Source organism: Stomoxys calcitrans, chromosome 2 (assembly GCF_963082655.1).
Source record: "Stomoxys calcitrans chromosome 2, idStoCalc2.1, whole genome shotgun sequence".
NCBI lineage: Eukaryota > Metazoa > Arthropoda > Insecta > Diptera > Muscidae > Stomoxys > Stomoxys calcitrans.
In genome coordinates this window covers 9,848,915-9,866,461 of record NC_081553.1, presented here as the reverse complement: position 1 = coordinate 9,866,461, position 17,547 = coordinate 9,848,915, and the positions used below count along the sequence as shown (strand labels likewise).

At 35.7% G+C, this 17,547-nt stretch overlaps 1 protein-coding gene across 39 annotated transcripts in view; it reads left to right on the top strand.

Annotated features, from left to right (window-relative positions):
• Positions 1–17,547, top strand: part of LOC106083984 (calcium-activated potassium channel slowpoke) — a 223,715-nt gene that overhangs the window by 82,857 nt on the left and 123,311 nt on the right. For 29 of the 39 annotated variants that reach the window (XM_013247445.2, XM_013247379.2, XM_013247351.2 and 26 more), the window contains 2 exons: positions 3,378–3,545; positions 10,607–10,698. In XM_013247445.2, coding sequence (XP_013102899.1) covers positions 3,378–3,545; positions 10,607–10,698 — 260 coding nt within the window. The remainder of the gene's footprint in view (positions 1–3,377; positions 3,546–10,606; positions 10,699–17,547) is intronic. The other 10 variants (XM_013247410.2, XM_013247401.2, XM_059362223.1 and 7 more) reach the window with 1 other exon arrangement.

The window sequence follows — 17,547 nt, the reverse complement described above, 5'->3', positions numbered from 1 at the left end:
GAGCTATATCTAAATCACGACCGATTTAAGTGAAATTTTGCGCACGTATTGCAACGTGAAATAAAACGTCTCATGCTAAATCGGACGAAACTTGTGGTTTCTACAGGCTAAAGTCTATTTCGGAAGAAAGATATATAGGAGACCTATATCTAAATCTAAACCGAATTTTATGAAATTTTGCACTCGTATTAAGACGTCAAATAAAACACCTCGTACTACATCTTGTTAAGATCGGACTAAAATAGTTGCTTCTACAGCCTTAAAAGTCAAATCGGATGAAAGATATATATGAGAGTTATATCTAAATCTGAACCGATTTCGATGAAATTTTACACACATATAAAGACGTCAAATAGAGCACCCTATGCTAAATTTTCTAAAGATCGGATTAAAATTGTGGCTAGTATAGCTTTTAAACTCCATATAGGATAAAAATATATATGGGTGCTATAACTAAATCTGAACCGATTTTTATGAAATTTTGCAGTCGTATTCAGACTTTAAAGAAAGCACGTCGTGCAAAATTTGGTAAGAACTGACCAAAATTGTGGCTGCTATAGCCATAAAATTCCATATCGGATGAAAGTTATATATGATAGCTTTATCTAAATCTTAACCGATTTTAACGAAATTTTGCACACATTCAAGGACGTTAAATAGAACATCCCGTGCCAAATTTTGTAATGATTGGACCAAAATTGTGGCTGCTACAGCCATAAAACTCCATATCGGTCAAAAGATATATGTGGGAGCTATATCTAAATCTGAACCGATTTTGATGAAATTTTGCATATGACATATGAAGACGCCAAATAAAGCACCTCATGCCAAATTTTGTTAAGATCGGACCAAAATTGTGGCTTCTACAACTTTAAAACTCCATATCGGTCAAAAGATATATGTGGGAGCTATATCTAAATCTGAGCCGATTTTGATGAAATTTTGCACACATATGAAGACGTCAAATAAAGGATCTCATGCCAAATTCTGTAAAGATTGTGCTTCTACAGCCTTAAAAGGCCATATTGGATGAAAGATATATTGGGTTGCCCAAAAAGTAATTGCGGATTTTTCGTATAGTCGGCGTTGACAAATTTTTTCACAACTTGTGACTCTGTAATCACTTTCCTTCTTCTGTCAGTTATCAGCTGTTACTTTTAGCTAGCTTTAGAAAAAAAGTGTAAAAAAGTATATTTGATTAAAGTTCATTCTAAGTTTTATTAAAAATGCATTTACTTTCTTTTAAAAAATCCGCAATTACTTTTTGGGCAACCCAATATATGGGAGCTATATCTAAATCTAAACCGATTTTCTTCAAAATCAATAGCATTCGTCCTGGGGCCAAAAAAGAGACTTGCGACCTGTGACTTGATCACACGATTACATGGACAGACCGACGGACATAGCTAAATCGAATCAGGAAGTTATTCTAAGCCGATTGGTATACTAATCAATGGGTATAGCCCTTCTCCTTCTTAGCGTTGCAAACAAATGCACAAAGTTATAATACCCTGTACCACAGTGGTGGTGTAGGGTATAAAAACGACATAAATTATGTTTTTGGTAATAACATATGTAAAAATTTCAATAACTTATGTGTGTGTAATAAATAAAAACTCAAGTAATTTTGTCTCTACTCCTAGTATAGACTAAAAAAGTATAATTATTTTAGAGCGGGATAAGAGTTCGTTACCCTAGGTGCTTAAGAAGTTTTATCAATAAGGGAAAGATAGAAGCTCTAGTGTTATAATTGCACCCTTGAGGTGCTCATGGGTTTATACCTACGTAACCTCATATCATACTAAGCATGAAACTTGGAAGTCGTAATATAACTTAAAATGTAATTGTGACTGCGCCTCCGACCATTGGTCCAATTTTGGCATACTCTTTCCAACATTTCGGCCGGTATCTTACGATTAAATGCTTCAATGTCGACTTCCAATGCGTTAATTGCAGCGGACTTGTCTGTATAGACATGAGCTTTAACAAAGCCCCACAAGAAATAGTCTAAGGGCGTTAATTGCAAGATCTAGTCAGACAATTGATCGGACCCGAATGTAAAAAAAAATGTTCACCGATCTCGCCCCCAGGTCTTTGGACCCAACTTTTATTAGGAAATTCGTACTCTACTCTTGAATACCTTTCATATGAATCCCATATTGTCCCGATCGGTCCACTTTTATTTGTGGGTAGTACTTTTGGGGTAAGGGGGAGGGTCCGCCCCCCTTCCGATATCAAAAAATTATATAGCCTATGTTTCCTTTCAGACCAACCTACACAATCTGTGAAAATTTCAAGGTATTGGGTTCAGCCGTTTGTTGAGTCTGTATGGAACAAACCTACAAACAAACAAACACAAATTGATTTTTATATATACAGTTATATTGCACATCTCTTTCAAATCAGATCCACCGTAGCGCAGAGGTTAGCATGTCTGCCTATGACGCTGAACGTCTGGGTTCCTGGCGAGACCATCTGAAAAAATTTTCAGCTGTGGTTTTCCCCTCCTAATGCTGGCAACATTTGTGAGGTACTATGCCATGTAAAACTTCTCTCCAAAGAGGTGATGCACTGCGGCACGCCCTTCTGACTCGGTTATAAAAAGGAGGAGGCCCCTTATCATTGAGTTTAAACTTGAAACGGACTGCACTCACTGATATGTGAGAAGTTTACCCTGTTCCTTAATGGAATGTTCATGGGCAAATTTTGCATTTTGCATATTTTGATGGCTTCGCCGCTTTCGACCTTGACTTTTATTGGGCTTAAACTCTTAACTTGCATTTAAGTCAAATGACACATTCATCAAAAGGTATTGATTCTTTTCATTATAATAATCAATAGTGGAAACTTTACATACATACATGGAACAACTTGAAATAGTGTTTCAATTTGTTAATCATAGACTCGATATATGTAACGATGCTTTAAGTTATTTTGTATGAAAGTGTTACCATTTGTTTCTTCTGCCTTCACACTTGTGATATGTATTTCTACCAAAACAAAAAAAAATCTCCATTATTAAAAGTAGGACATTTTTATTTATGCTTTGCCAAAGCCAGAGTAATTAAATCTTTCTTTCAAGAAAATGTCCTAAATTTTTCTCTTTAAGTAAATACTAACTAAAAATCCAATAGTGTAGAAAAAGGTTTGAAAGCATGCCTCAGTGTTAATGTGTATTCAAACTGCGATTGTAATGAAAACTTTCCACTAATGGCATTACGATTATGATATAAGGAAAATTTTCATTATTGGTAATTTCCAAATGAGAATCTGAATACAAGAAAAAAAAAAAAAAAAACAATAGCTTGCTTTCATACCCAAGGGGTTTTGGCAATTTTTCTGATACTGAACAATTCTTGCGTTTACTTAAAATTTAGCTGGAAAACTCTGGCGATCCGCTGGATTTTGATAATGCACACCGTTTATCCTATTGGACCTGTGTCTATTTTCTAATTGTTACCATGTCAACAGTAGGGTATGGTGATGTATACTGTGAGACTGTTTTGGGAAGAACATTCCTTGTGTTCTTCCTGCTCGTGGGTTTGGTAAGTTGATCATTTACTTATACATTTACAACAAACTCTCTATTTATATATATATATGATGACAATAACTACTATTCGTATATATTTTTAATGAAAGGTATAAAGAACAATAATGTATTAAAATAGGTTTAGAGCAGGAAGAGAAAAAAGGGCATTTTTGAGATTAAAGCGTATAGATAGGGTCTTTGTCTATAAGCTGCTGCTGCCGTCGCCAATTATAAAACGTTTCCTTTGTTAGTATGTTAAGTCGATGAATAAAAAAGCAACCAGAAGCGAATAAGGAAATCGATTTCTAGAACAATTATAGGATACCTCCTCTTCAATCCTCTTTTATATATTCATAACTCTATTTAAATTTATCACAAAATTTAGACCTCGTTTTTCTACTTAACCATTATAATAATAATAATAACAATAACATTCAATAATTAGTTACATTAAATGCTGTTCGTTTGATTAGGTTTTCATTGGTTAACGCACCGAATTGTGCAAACGTTTTTTCCTCGGTTGTATGAATGAACGTAGAAGTATATTTAAAATAAATTAATTTATTTTTACAATTTATATATAAAATATACATAATAAATATTTTTTAGAGTTTAGTTGGCTGATTACATAGTAGTTGATAAAATATTTTTCTTTCTCTGATGTTAATACATTGAAAACAAACCAAGAAAAATCTCAAAGTTGTTTTTCCAACACACCTCAACAGCAGGCGTTTACAATAGAACGTGAAGTCTCCTTCTTTTAGACATGACTTCTCATCCAACTGTCATGTGCCATATTAGACGAGTATTTCGAATTGTTTTTTTTTACCCCACCACTATTTTCTACTACTTCTATTCTCTATTAATGCCATATACAAAATTGTGTTCCTTACTGCACCCACCCTTTTTCTTCACTATTTCTCTATTTACTATAACTGTTATTATTTCTGAATTTATTCCATTTTAATTTAGTAACACCAAATGTTCATACCATCCCATAAAATATAGCGAATTTTTTCTTTTTTGGATTTTGTTTGCCAAAATTTAACACCGGGTATTGTTATTTGAGTGATGAAACCTTAGAGCCCCTTAAAAATTCGTTTTAAAAAGGCATTCATAAATCATCCACTGAATATAAGCTCCTCGAAACATTACCACCAGGAAGACTTCGTTAATGGTTTTTGATTTTCCTGCATGATTTCCTTTTAGGTCACTTTTTTATTTTTTGAGTTATCGAAAACCTACTGCGTCTTCGCCCACCAAGTCCAGCATTTTGTATTAGAATTTACCTTTAATTTTTCCTAGTTTTTCATTGATGTACAATAGTTCTTGCGTTTTCCCCGGGTTTCTCATTTTCATTTGTCACGAGGAAAAGTTGTTCATTTTTAATTTGATTGTTTTTTATTTGCATGAAATGCTGGCGGCTGCATATATGTGTTTAACAGCTTAAGAAAAAAAAAGATATATTGTTTTTGTTTTGTTGGTCTTTAAACAAACTAATGCTATTAAAAGAAACTCTTAAACTATCCCCCGAAAAATGGGAATGTTTTGTGGGAAAACGTTTCCATTCCATTTGTAACGAAACGAAAAACAAATAATAGAAAAATTGCTCAACAATTACGCGAGCTTTTATGTTACGGTATATTTTTAATCCCTATAATATAATATACAATATACTATCAAAATATGTTATAAGTTTCTTTTCCTTAAATCCAATACCATTTATAATAAGTTGATGGTGAAGAATTTTGCAGTTAAAGTTTACACACCTATTGTCCGTTTGTTGTCCATTCCTCTTTGGAAGAAGTGATTATCAGATACCGATAAATACCATGATAACTTGGTCGAATGTTTCCTAACAATCATTTATTTTGGGTAAATATGGGACTATGGCATATATGTGCTAAAAAGTCTCTAGAATAATATATAAATCGCGCTACAAACTCCAAGTCTATCATAATGGTATTAACTACTAACTAAGATAGAAATATAGTTGTATAACTTTATACATTATAAACTAAGAAATCCAAAGATTCCAAAGATGGCAACCTTCAGTCTGTCAGCATGTTTTCCGATTAGACAGTCATCTGTCATGACGGACACAATGACTGAGACGTCTGTTCTAGCCAATGACAGCAAAGCAGTAGACCTCTTCAAGTCTAGATAAGGCCACATAGTTTTTGAATGCTCACAGCCCCCTCTTTGCGACCATCTATCATTCATCGCTAGAGGCATACCCACAGATTCCAGTGTCCCTGGAGTGTGTAAGGTAGTTCCTAATCTCGCAAGCTCATCCACTTTACAGCTCCCTGGGATATTTGTGTGGCCCAGCACCCAGAACAGGTGAATTTTGAACTCTTCAGCCATCTCGTTGAGAGATCGGCGACAGTCGAGGGAGGCTTTTGTGTTCAGAAATAGGTTCTCCAGCGATTAATGGCTACGTGGCTGTCGGAGAAGATATTTATGCCAATCGTTGTAATGACATCATATCTTAGCCATTCCACCACTTAGCCATTCCACCACTTTCTTAATTGCAACGATCTCTGCTTGATACACATCTTTATAGTACACCCCAAAGCCCGCCTGTTCGTTTAGTTTGGAACCATCCGTATAGAAGCCTATGTAACTTCTGTTACCAGGGATATCGTAGTTCCAATCGGTTCTATCAGGAATAGCTAGTCGAACTAGTCCTCTCAGACAGTTTCCTGCCTTAAACTTAGAACTATTTTGAAGGAAAAGATATATCGTTCTACAAAGTGGGAACGATTGTATAGTTCTCGAAGGAAACTATGCTACTGAATAAGGTAAAATTTTGAGCAAAAAATTATTTTTTGTCACATACAATGTATAAGGTTAGGTTGGGTTGAAAACCCGCTCCATGCCACAATGGAAATACCCCTAAGCCAGTAATCTGCTTGTTGTGCGCTCTATATGCTAAACAAGTAAGAGCGTGCTAAGCAGTATCTCTTTTTAGGCAAACAAAGAATAATGAATGTGGACGTAGGAGGAGCTATGTCAAGTTATAGTCCGATTCGGGGCTCAAGAAGCAATATGGGGAGATCCGGTTTATATGGGAGCTGTGTCAAGCTTTAGATCGATTCGGACCATATTGCACACGTATATTGAAGGCCATGGGAGAAGCCGTTGTACAAAATCGGTGCCAAATGGGATGAGAATTGCGCTCTCTAAAGGCTGAAGAAGTCAAGACCCATGATCGGTTTATATAGCAGCTATATCACTAATAGGAAGTATTTGTGCAAAATTTTAAGCGGCTAGCTCTACTCCTTCAAAAGTTAGCGTTTTTCGACAGCCTCAAGAACTCAAAATTCCAGATTGGTTTAAATGGCAGCTTTATCAGGGTATGGACCGATTTGGACCATACTTCGCATAAATGTTGGAAATGATACCTAAACACCCCGTGCAAAATTACATCCAAATCGGATAGGAATTGCGCCTTCTAAAAGCTCAAGAAGTCAAGACCCAAGATCGATTTATATAGCATAGCGAATTGGACCATACTTCGCACAGTAGTTGGAAGTGATATCTAAACACTATGTGCAAAATTTCAGTCAAATCGGACGAGAATTGCGCCCTCTAGAGGCTCAAGCAGTCAAGATCCATGATCGGTTTATATAGCAGCTATATCACTAATAGGAAGTATTTGTGCAAAATTTCAAGCGGCTAGCTCTACTCCTTCAAAAGTTTGCGTTTTTCGACAGCCAGACGGACGGACGAACATGCCTAGTTCGACTTAAAATGTCACAACGATCAAGAATATATATACTTTATTTATACTTTATGGGGTCTTAGACACATATTTCGAGGTGTTACAAACAGAATGACGAAATTAGTATACCCCCATCCTATGTTAGGAATTCGGTGTTACTTACAAAATCCTTACGCTAAGTTGGTTCATGCCTGGTATTGTGTCTCCACCTAAGTACCGGTGTCTTTTATGCACAAACCCTACATACGCTATCACTTGCCGCACCGATTTTGCTAAGTGAGCTCGTAGCTCGTAGAGAAGTTTTTTTTTTTTAATTTTTTCCACCTCTGCAGTAACTCTGATTTCCAACTACCGGTCACGTCGGTAGTAGTAAAGGGTGATTTTTTTGAGGTTAGGATTTTCATGCATTAGTATTTGACAGATCACGAGGGATTTCAGACATGGTGTCAAAGAGAAAGATGCTCAGTATGCGTTGCTCGTTAGTAAGTCTATTCATGATGAAATGTCAAAGCATACTGAGCATCTTTCTCTTTGACACCATGTCTGAAATCCCACGTGATGTGTCAAATACTAATGCATGAAAATCCTAACCTCAAAAAAATCACCCTTTAGTAATATCTTGTCCGCTACAGAGTTGTGCAACTAGGCTCGATCTTGGGCCGTCTACTATTTTCATTGTACATTAATGATCTGCTGTCTCGTTTAAAATATTCTAATATTCATGATGATTACCATAGTTGCCCTAATTGTGAACTACCACGACGTGTCTTTAAGGACTTAAAGGATGTTCTTATCTTGAGTTTGCTAAACCACCTCCACATAAATTCGCAAAAATCTTAATGTTTACTGATTTTTGACGGCTACACAAATCATTCAATGTAAAGAAAGAATTTTAATTGGTAGCCAACACATCCAGTTCATAGAAAGGCTGAAAAAATCTTGGCATATAGTTATAATTTATAGTTTTTAGAGCGCACAACAAGCCGATTACTGGCTTAGGTGCATGTCCTAACCTAACCTAAACGCTGCTGCTGAAATGATGGAAGGGGTAATATTAATAGACTAGAATTTATCGGTTAAATCAAAAGATTAAATTTCGTTTAACGTGATATGCAGAGATGCTATCAGATTAAAAGATGATGCATTTAGGAATTGGCATCTGAATAAGAATTCCAATGCGCAAACAGACAATAGCTTCGTTTGCCAAAGTACTTAGACACGAAAAGACATTACTTCTCCGAGGCAGGCAAAAGATTTTGGTCATTCGGATAAAGAGTAAAGTATAGCCCATCAGCAATTCCAACTCTTGTTAGAGATGACCAGTTATTCACTGACCCGGTGGATAAGGCTAAACTATTGGCTAAAATGTTTGCAGGAAATTCTTCTCTGCTGGTTAGCAATCAACCATTCCCTTTGATTGAAAGTGTATCTAGTTCGATGCCTCAGATTTTATTTTATTTTTTTCGAACACGTGGAGTAAAAAGGATACTTGTGGATCTCGACGTTAATAAATTTCCGGGATCGGATGGTATATCAACACTTGCCCATTTAAGTGTTGATCGTCTACTACGCAACCTTGCTTACAGTGCGGGAATTTTCCCGGTGTGTAGGAAGGTTGCGAACGTTCAGTCCATCCCCAAAAAGGGTAAGGCGAACCACCAAAAAGGGTAAGTCCAATGGTCGACTTAGCGATAGACAGTACGGATTCCGCAGAAATCACTCTACGGGAGACCTTATGGCATTTCTGTCGGAACGTTGGAGTCGCTCTATCCACCAGTTTGGTCAAAGTAAGGCAGACGCTCTTGATATTTTCAAGGCATTTGATAGGGTTTGACACGGTATATCACAGTCAGTCGCTTCTTAAGTCGGTAATAACTTTGCTTGATTTATATACAGCTTTCTCAGACATCGCACTACAAGCGTTGTTGTAATTCCGTTCTCTTTCGATGAGCATACATTGACCGCTGGTGTGCCACAAGGCTCTGTCCTTTACCCTTCCCTTTTTCTTATCCAGTCTATTCATTTGCAGATGATGGAGTGGAGAGCGTTGGTGTTGATTGGGGATAGTAGGTATCCAACTCTATTGCTTCTCTTGAACATTGTCGGAATGAGAGTAGCCTTGAACTGCTCTTCCGTGAATTTCATGGTGTATGTTCCGGGTATATCCGACTTCTTAATCCTGATGTTAGAGTTTTCAAAAAATTCCGATTTTCGACGAAAGTCAAAAATTTAAGACGTATATCAATGGGGGAAGGAGGCACTACTCCCTCCTTCCCCCCTCCAATACTCAACTTTCTCAATTGTCAATGCAATGTACTGCATATATAGGGGACTTTCCCTGCATGCTGGTGGCGAGCAGAGATGGCCTGTCGGAAACTCCGACGTATATGACTTACATTTCCGTGCTCCTATAACAGAAAACGTTTGAGTTCCAATCCTGGCAAGAACATAAAAATAATTGTTTAACTATTATTCACCCTCACTAATACATACAGGCGGCATTATATTAACGTGGCCAAAATGCTCCGGAAGGTGAAGCGGAAACATATTTTACCATATTTCAATTTTTGAATATGTTTGTATAGGCGAAGCATTTTTGAGGTTTATGATGTTTACCACTTTTTAATCGTTTTATTCAAGTATCGGACGTGTCCGACGTTAACCACATTTTGACAGTCGGAAACTTAAAAAACCAATATACAGACCATCTCTGGCTAGAGAAAAAATTAAATAAAAAATTTCACCCCAGAAATCATATCTAAAATTTCGACCAAAGCTTTACAATTTAAATCTAGTGTTAGTTTATTCGAAACCTATACCGAAAACAGGACCAAATTAGGGCTAATAACAATCCAAACCCAGTTTTTCTGGTCTGAGATAGTGCTGTGATACTAAGTAACCTTTCGAAATATGGAATGTTATTGCCAGATCAACATGGAACGTGGCCTCAATTGAGAATATGGAAGACAAAGACTTTACGAAAATGTTGTTTTTTTCTGCAAAATTATTGTAAATGGTGTTGTATGTACAAAGATCGGTTTCAACCGATCAGCTTAAAATAAATACTTAGGGGTTTTACTGGTGAAAATTTTCAATTTTGATAATTTTCCGCAAAACAATTGTTTGTTTTTCTAAAAAATTTTTCATTTTGCGACGAATATGCAATTAATTAAATTTGGTTTGCATTAAATTCTTTTAATGTACTGATCGACAACTATTACGTTAAATTTACTTATATAATATACCTATTTTTAATGAAAACAATTTTTTACAAAAAAATTTTAAATGATTTTTTTTAATTAAAAATTTATTGAACATACCATCCCAAATCAAATCAAATATTTTAGGCAATGTTTGCCAGCAGTATACCGGAAATTATTGAACTTGTTGGTAGTGGCAATAAATATGGCGGCGAACTTAAAAGAGAACACGGAAAGAGGTAGTCTAACATAAACAAACTTAAAATAAAATTTCAAAAACAAAAAAAAAAAAAAAAAACCAATCTAAAAAATAAAACTACTACAAAACTAGAAAAAATATACATTTCAAAATCATTACTAACATGATTCATTTGTTTCAAAATAAAAAAAAATATATATATATATAAAGTATATATAACTCAAATCCAGAGTACTCTATAGCATTTTTACATATGTAATATAAAACGAACTCGTACATTATATCACAACTTTTACCCACTACCAAAGTATCACCCACTATCTATAATCCTCGGTTTCCATTATCATGTATTACGACATCCCAGAGATTTTCGAATTGAATTTTGTGTTGTTGCAATTTTCTTTGTTTCTTGGTATTTTGGTTGAACCGTTCTCCCATATTATATTATTGTAATTGTTATTTATGTTTCTTTTCATTATTTCCCACTAATTTGCGTAGACAATAAAAATAAAAATTTGCAAAAAAGACAAAAAATACCAGTTACAACAAAGAAAAACTATTTTCTTAACAATTGATAGACGAAAACCCAGAGCTTATTCTTGTTATGGTTTTATTTATGGTTTACCCTTTTTTGATTTTCGACTATATAATTTTTGATTTATTTTAGCACCGATTCTTCTTTTTTCTAATGTTGGTTTTGTTTTTGGATTATCGTAATTTCTTTCGACATTAGTCTGTTACCCTTGATTTTGTTTGGTTCTTTGTAATGTAGAGCATAAAACAACCAATAAAAAAAAAATATCTATTATCACCATCATTACTACCTATCTTCACAAGCATAGGAAAAATCACAAACCTTCCCAGAACCACTGCCACCATCACCATCTTCTACAGCCCTTTGAAACCAACCAACCTACTAACTAATCAACCTACACCATCCAATCCACCAACCAATCAAACAACCAATTCCACTTCAACCTTATCGATCGACCTACTCCATTAGACCATCCTCATGAACCAACAACCATCCAATCAACTAAGCAATCTACGACGGAGCATCCTTATGACGGCATTTTCTAGGATGTTTTGTTTTCGTTTCTAGAAAGAACAAGCGAAGCAGAAGAATAACTAGCAAAGCAACAACCACAACAAGTCGTACTATCTGTGTGTGACCAATTTTTCATTTCGTTTGGCAATTCGTCCATTTGTCCATTTGTCAAGATGAAATCAAGCTTCACCCAATACCTTCTTCTGAATTCGCTCAGTAGTAGGCCAAGTAGTTTCAATCCCTTTTAAGTTGTTAAGCATTTTCCTTAAAATTTTGTTTTTGTATGTTCATACTATCATATCTTCATGACCATAGTTTTCAAGGTTGGACCATTTTGTATTGTTTTCTCATTATCATGAAGTTTTCTTCTTTTTTTCCCCAAAGCCACATCTTGAAGCCAATTTCCATTTCCTTTATTTCTTACGAACAGTAACAAAAACGCATTTACCACTCCATCGAGTAATCAATCATTATGCCATCAGTTTGAAATATCCACACTTTTCTTCACCATCACCACCAGGTAGTTTAGATTTTCTAGTGCGTTTGAGCCTGTTTGAACAAGTATAAAATCAAATCTAATATGAAAAAAAAAACAAAACAAAAAATAAAATAAAACGTTAAGAAAAATTCGTTTTCGTTCTTGAATCAAGTGCGTGTTGTTTCTTGTTATGATTCTACTACTACAACGTATTTCATTTCGTTTTCTTTCTTGAATCGTTTTATTGAACCATGTTATCCTTCAAGAAAACCCTCCCAAAAAAAAAAAAAAACAAACCTACACCAACACACCGTAGCATTCATATCTGTATCCTAATTTTTACCGATAATTCAATTTGGAAACTGAATCGAACAAGATGACTTAACGACTCGAAAAATAAGTGACAATAAGAAGCTTTGGCCTTTATGGTAAAGTTATTTTATTTAATTTAAATGCTCATTTTTAAAAATTCAACTTCAATGGTTTCTTCATGCTCACCAATACCATACGATATGATGTTTTCTGAAAGAAGCTTTCTATTAAGTTCCAAATATGTGTTTGTGTTTTTATTTTAAAACAGAAAGAATAAACAAATCTAGAACACAAATTTTGTAAAATTTAAATATACTTTAAAAAATCCTCATTTTATTTTGTGTTAACTTTAAATTAAAAGTTTCAAAGAGAGTAATCCAATATAGAATCATTGGAATACAACGATTTAAAACTAATAATTTTTGTGTTAACATTATGGAACTCATGACGTATATAACTAGACCTTAAATCATACTTATAAGCTTTGATAATGCCCAATAAAGCAATTATTTTTATTTGACTAATAATTTAATGTATGTATAAACATGATAATATTCTCCACCATAAAAATGAGCACAAATTCTCATTTTGCCTACTATAGAAGATTTAGAGATATAGTTTGAGAGGTATAAAATAGCACTAATATTATCTGTGTCTCTTAGATTTTATGTTGTCTGCAATAAGATGACTTTAAGTTCAGAAGAAGCATCAACTTATCAGAATTATTCTTCTTTTTATTTCAAAACTAACATTATTTGTTGTAAAGGTAACCGGTTAAACAATGTCGTTGAATTCCTTAAAATGGCAGTCTTGAACTCCCACTTTTTGTGCTTACTGAAGACCCCATGTTTACCACCATCAACATAGTACTAGGTTTATTTTGATCGATTCTTTTTCGACTTAAAAAGACATTACTACTTTAAGTTATACAAGGATGTGAATCAAAGAACAGAACGAAACCATTCACTTTTATTAGGCGTTCATAAGTCATTGTTTTTGATTTGCATTTATTCGATCAAATCAACTAATACTGTTTGCTTTAAATACATATATTGCTTTTGATGATTGCATATTGACGCACTTTGTCATACTAAACGCACTGGAAGGTGTCATACTAAAAACAAGTACAATGGCGTCGAGTTCGGCCGGGCCGAACTTTGAATACCCACCACCTTGGGTATATATGTAAACAACCTTTCGTCAAAATTCGGTGAAAAATGCATACCTTATGCCCCATAGCAGTTTTATCGAAATATGTTCCGATTTGGACCAAATACTAATAAGTACAAGTCATTGTTCAACAAAATATTGGTCTTTTTAGTAGCTATATCTAAAAATAAACCGATCTGAACCATATACGAAACGGTAAAATTTCAGTGAAATCGGATTATAAATGCGCCTTTTATGGGGTCAAGACCTTAAATCGAGATATCGGTCTATACAAATTGCAAATTTTGCCCATGAACATTCCACTAAGGGACAGGGAAAAACTTCTCACATATCAATGAGCGTCATAGACGTTCAGCGTAATAGACGGACATGCTAACCTCTGCGCTACGGTGGCCTCATGATATCGGTCTGTATGTCAGCGATATACAAATCTAGACCGATCTGAGCCAAATTGAAGAAGAATGTCGAAGGGGTTAACTTAACTCACTGTCCCAAATTTCGGCGACATTGAACAATGAATGGGCTTTTTTGGGACCAAAACCTTAAATCGGGAGATCGGTTTATATGACAGCTATATCCAAATCTGGACCGATCTGTGCTATATTGCAGAAGTATGTCGAAGGGCCTAACACAACTCACTGTCCCAAATTTCGGTGACATCGGACAATAAATGCGACTTTTACGGGCGGGATCGAGAGATCGGTATATATGACAGCTATACCAAAATCTGGGCCGATCTGTGCCATATTGCAGAAAAATGTCGAAGAGCCTAACAAAACTCACTAACAAATTTCGGCGACATCGAACAAAAAATGCGACTTTTACTGGCCGAAAACCTTAAATAGAGAGTTCGGTCTAAATGGCTGCTACATTCAAATCTAGACGGGTCTAGGACAAATTGTTCCAAATTTCGGCGACACCGGACAATAAATGCACCTTTTATGGGTCCAAAACCTTAAATCGAGAGATCGGTCCATGTGGCAGCTATATCCGAATCTGGACCAATCTGGGTCAAATTGAAGCAGGATGTTGAAGGGCATACCACAACTCTCTGTCCTAAAATTTAGCAAAATCGGATAATAAATGTGGCTAAGACCCTAAATCGGCGGATCGGTCTATATGGGGGCTATAACAAGATATAGTCCGACATAGCCCATCTTCGAACTTAACCTGCTTATGGACAAAAGAAGAATCTGTGCAAAGTTTCAGTCCGATATCTCTATTTTTAAAGACTGTAGACACAGACAGACGGACGGACATGGCTAGATCTTCTTAGATGTTTACGCTGATCAATATATATATATATACTTTATAGGGTCGGAAATTGATTTTTCGATGTTTTGCAAACGGAATGACAAAATGAATATATCCCCATCTTTCGGTGGTGGATATAAAAAGAAAACATTCATACCATCCGTTTACTAGGCATTCGTTGCCTTTTTAGAGTAGTTAGACGAAAAATAACAGGGAAATATGTATATATAAATATATATATATGGACTAGTAGAAACTCTTGCTTTTCCTTTAACTCAAACAAGTAAGTTTGGCCGGGCCCAATTTTGGGAACCCACCTCCTTGGATTCTGCCGAAAATATGCCCGTATGAAAATAGTTTAAGTGCATATGTGTACTTCAAGCTCCAATTTTCTGCCAATTAGCAAAAATTTAAGCTTCTTGCGGCCGTATAAAGCTAATCAGTGGGACGTTTGATATGGGAGCTACACCAGGCTATCGACTATTTAAACCGTACTTACCACGGATGTTGGAAGTCAAAAAAGAACACTACTTGCTAAATTTCAACCAAATTGAATAACATTTGCAGCTTCCAGTGGCTCAGGTTGACAAACAGAAAGATCTTTATGCCATATTTCATCGAAATCGGATGAAAATGGAGGCCTCTAGTGACTCAAGAATTCAAAAACGGGGATCGGATTATATGGAAGGTATATACTAGTCCGAACCGATATGGCCCATTCCCACAATAACCTACATCAACAAGAAGTATCTGTGCAAAAATTCAAGAGGCTATACATAATTTATGGGGTCGCAGATCAATATTTTCAGGTGCAGGTGTTCCAAACGGAATATGCAGATTTTTATACTACCCATCCCTTGATGGAGGTTATTGAAATGAAAAATCATAAGGCATTCGCTATACAAGTGTTAAATGAAATTAACAGAAGACATACAAAGCAATGCAGCAGTTTCGCAACATTCTCTCAATATGTCGGCAATATGCAATATATTTGTGAATGTATTCATATGTAATAAAAAACGCATTCAATCCGTTCGCTGACGTAAATGTGCCGCCGCAAGCGAATACCATGTAACAACTAATGACATTTCATTGACCTGTGGAATATTGAAGTTTTGCAATCAAAAACACAGCTTTTTGTTGTTTTTTAACTTTAACTCTAACTTTCATGGGCCAAGGGCAAAGTATGTAAAGATTCCAATCATTCAGAAAATTGTGGCTGTCGGTTATTTGATCGCCACTCGTATCCACCGAATGACTGTATATTTTGGAATCCAGTAATAACTTGAAAACATCTTTATTTTAATTAACTAAAAACTATATAAGATATCAGCTAAATCGCATGAGAATTGCACCCCCTAAATACTATTGAATATATATAACAAAATCAGTTTAATAGGTGCTATAAGTCGCTATGAGATGTTTTGCATTCCTCAGGGAGTCAAATGCGGACGTTCCGTTTATAAAACAAGTAAAAAGTCGTTAAGTTCGGCCAGGCCGAACTTTGGATACCCACCACCTCGGGTATATATAAACCACCTTTCGTCAAATCCGGGGAAAAATGTATACCTTATGACCCCTAGCAGCTATATAGAAATATGTTCCGATTTGGACCAAATACTAAAAAGTACAAGTCATTGTTCAACTGTGTAAAACAAAATTTTGCTCTTTTTAGTAGCTATATCTAAAAATAAACCGCTCTGAACCATAAACGACACGGACGTCGAAAAGCCTAGCATACGTCACTGTGTCAAATTTCAGTGAAATCGGATTATAAAAGCGCCTTTTATTGGGCCAAGGCTTTTCATCGAGATATGGGTCTATATGGCAGCTATATCCAAATCTGGACCGTTTTCGACTAAGTTGCAGATACATGTCGAAGAGCCTAACACAACTCACTGTCCCAAATTTCGGCGAAATCGGACAATAAATGCGTCTTTTATGGCCCCAAAACCATAAATCAATACATCGGTCTATATTGCAGCTTTATCCCAATCTGGACCGATCTGAGCCAAATGGAAAAATAATATCGAAAGTTTTATCACAACTCACTGTCCCAAATTTCGGCGACATCGGACAATAAATGCGCCTTTTATGGGCTCAAAACCTTAAATCGAGAGATCGGTCTATATGGCAGCTATATCCAAATCTGGACCGTTTTCGACCAAGTTGCAGATACATGTCGAAGAGCCTAACACAACTCACCGTCCCAAATTTCGGCGAAATCGGACAATAAATGCGTCTTTTATAGCCCCAAAACCATAAATCAAGACATCGGTCTATATTGCAGCTTTATCCAAATTTGGACCTATCTGAGCCAAATTGAAAAATAATATCGAAAGTTTTATCACAGCTCACTGTCACAAATTTCGGCGACATCGGACAATAAATGCGCCTTTTATGGGTCTAAGACCCTAAATCGGAGGATCGGTCTATATGGCAGCTATATCCAAATCTTAACCGATCTTAGCCAAATTGACAAAGGATGTCGAAGGGCCTAAGACAACTCACTGTCCCAAATTTCAGCAAAATCGGATAATAAATGTGGCTTTTATTGGTCTAAGCCCCTAAATCGGAAGATCGGTCTATATGGCAGCTATATCCAAAACTGGACCGATCTGGGCCAA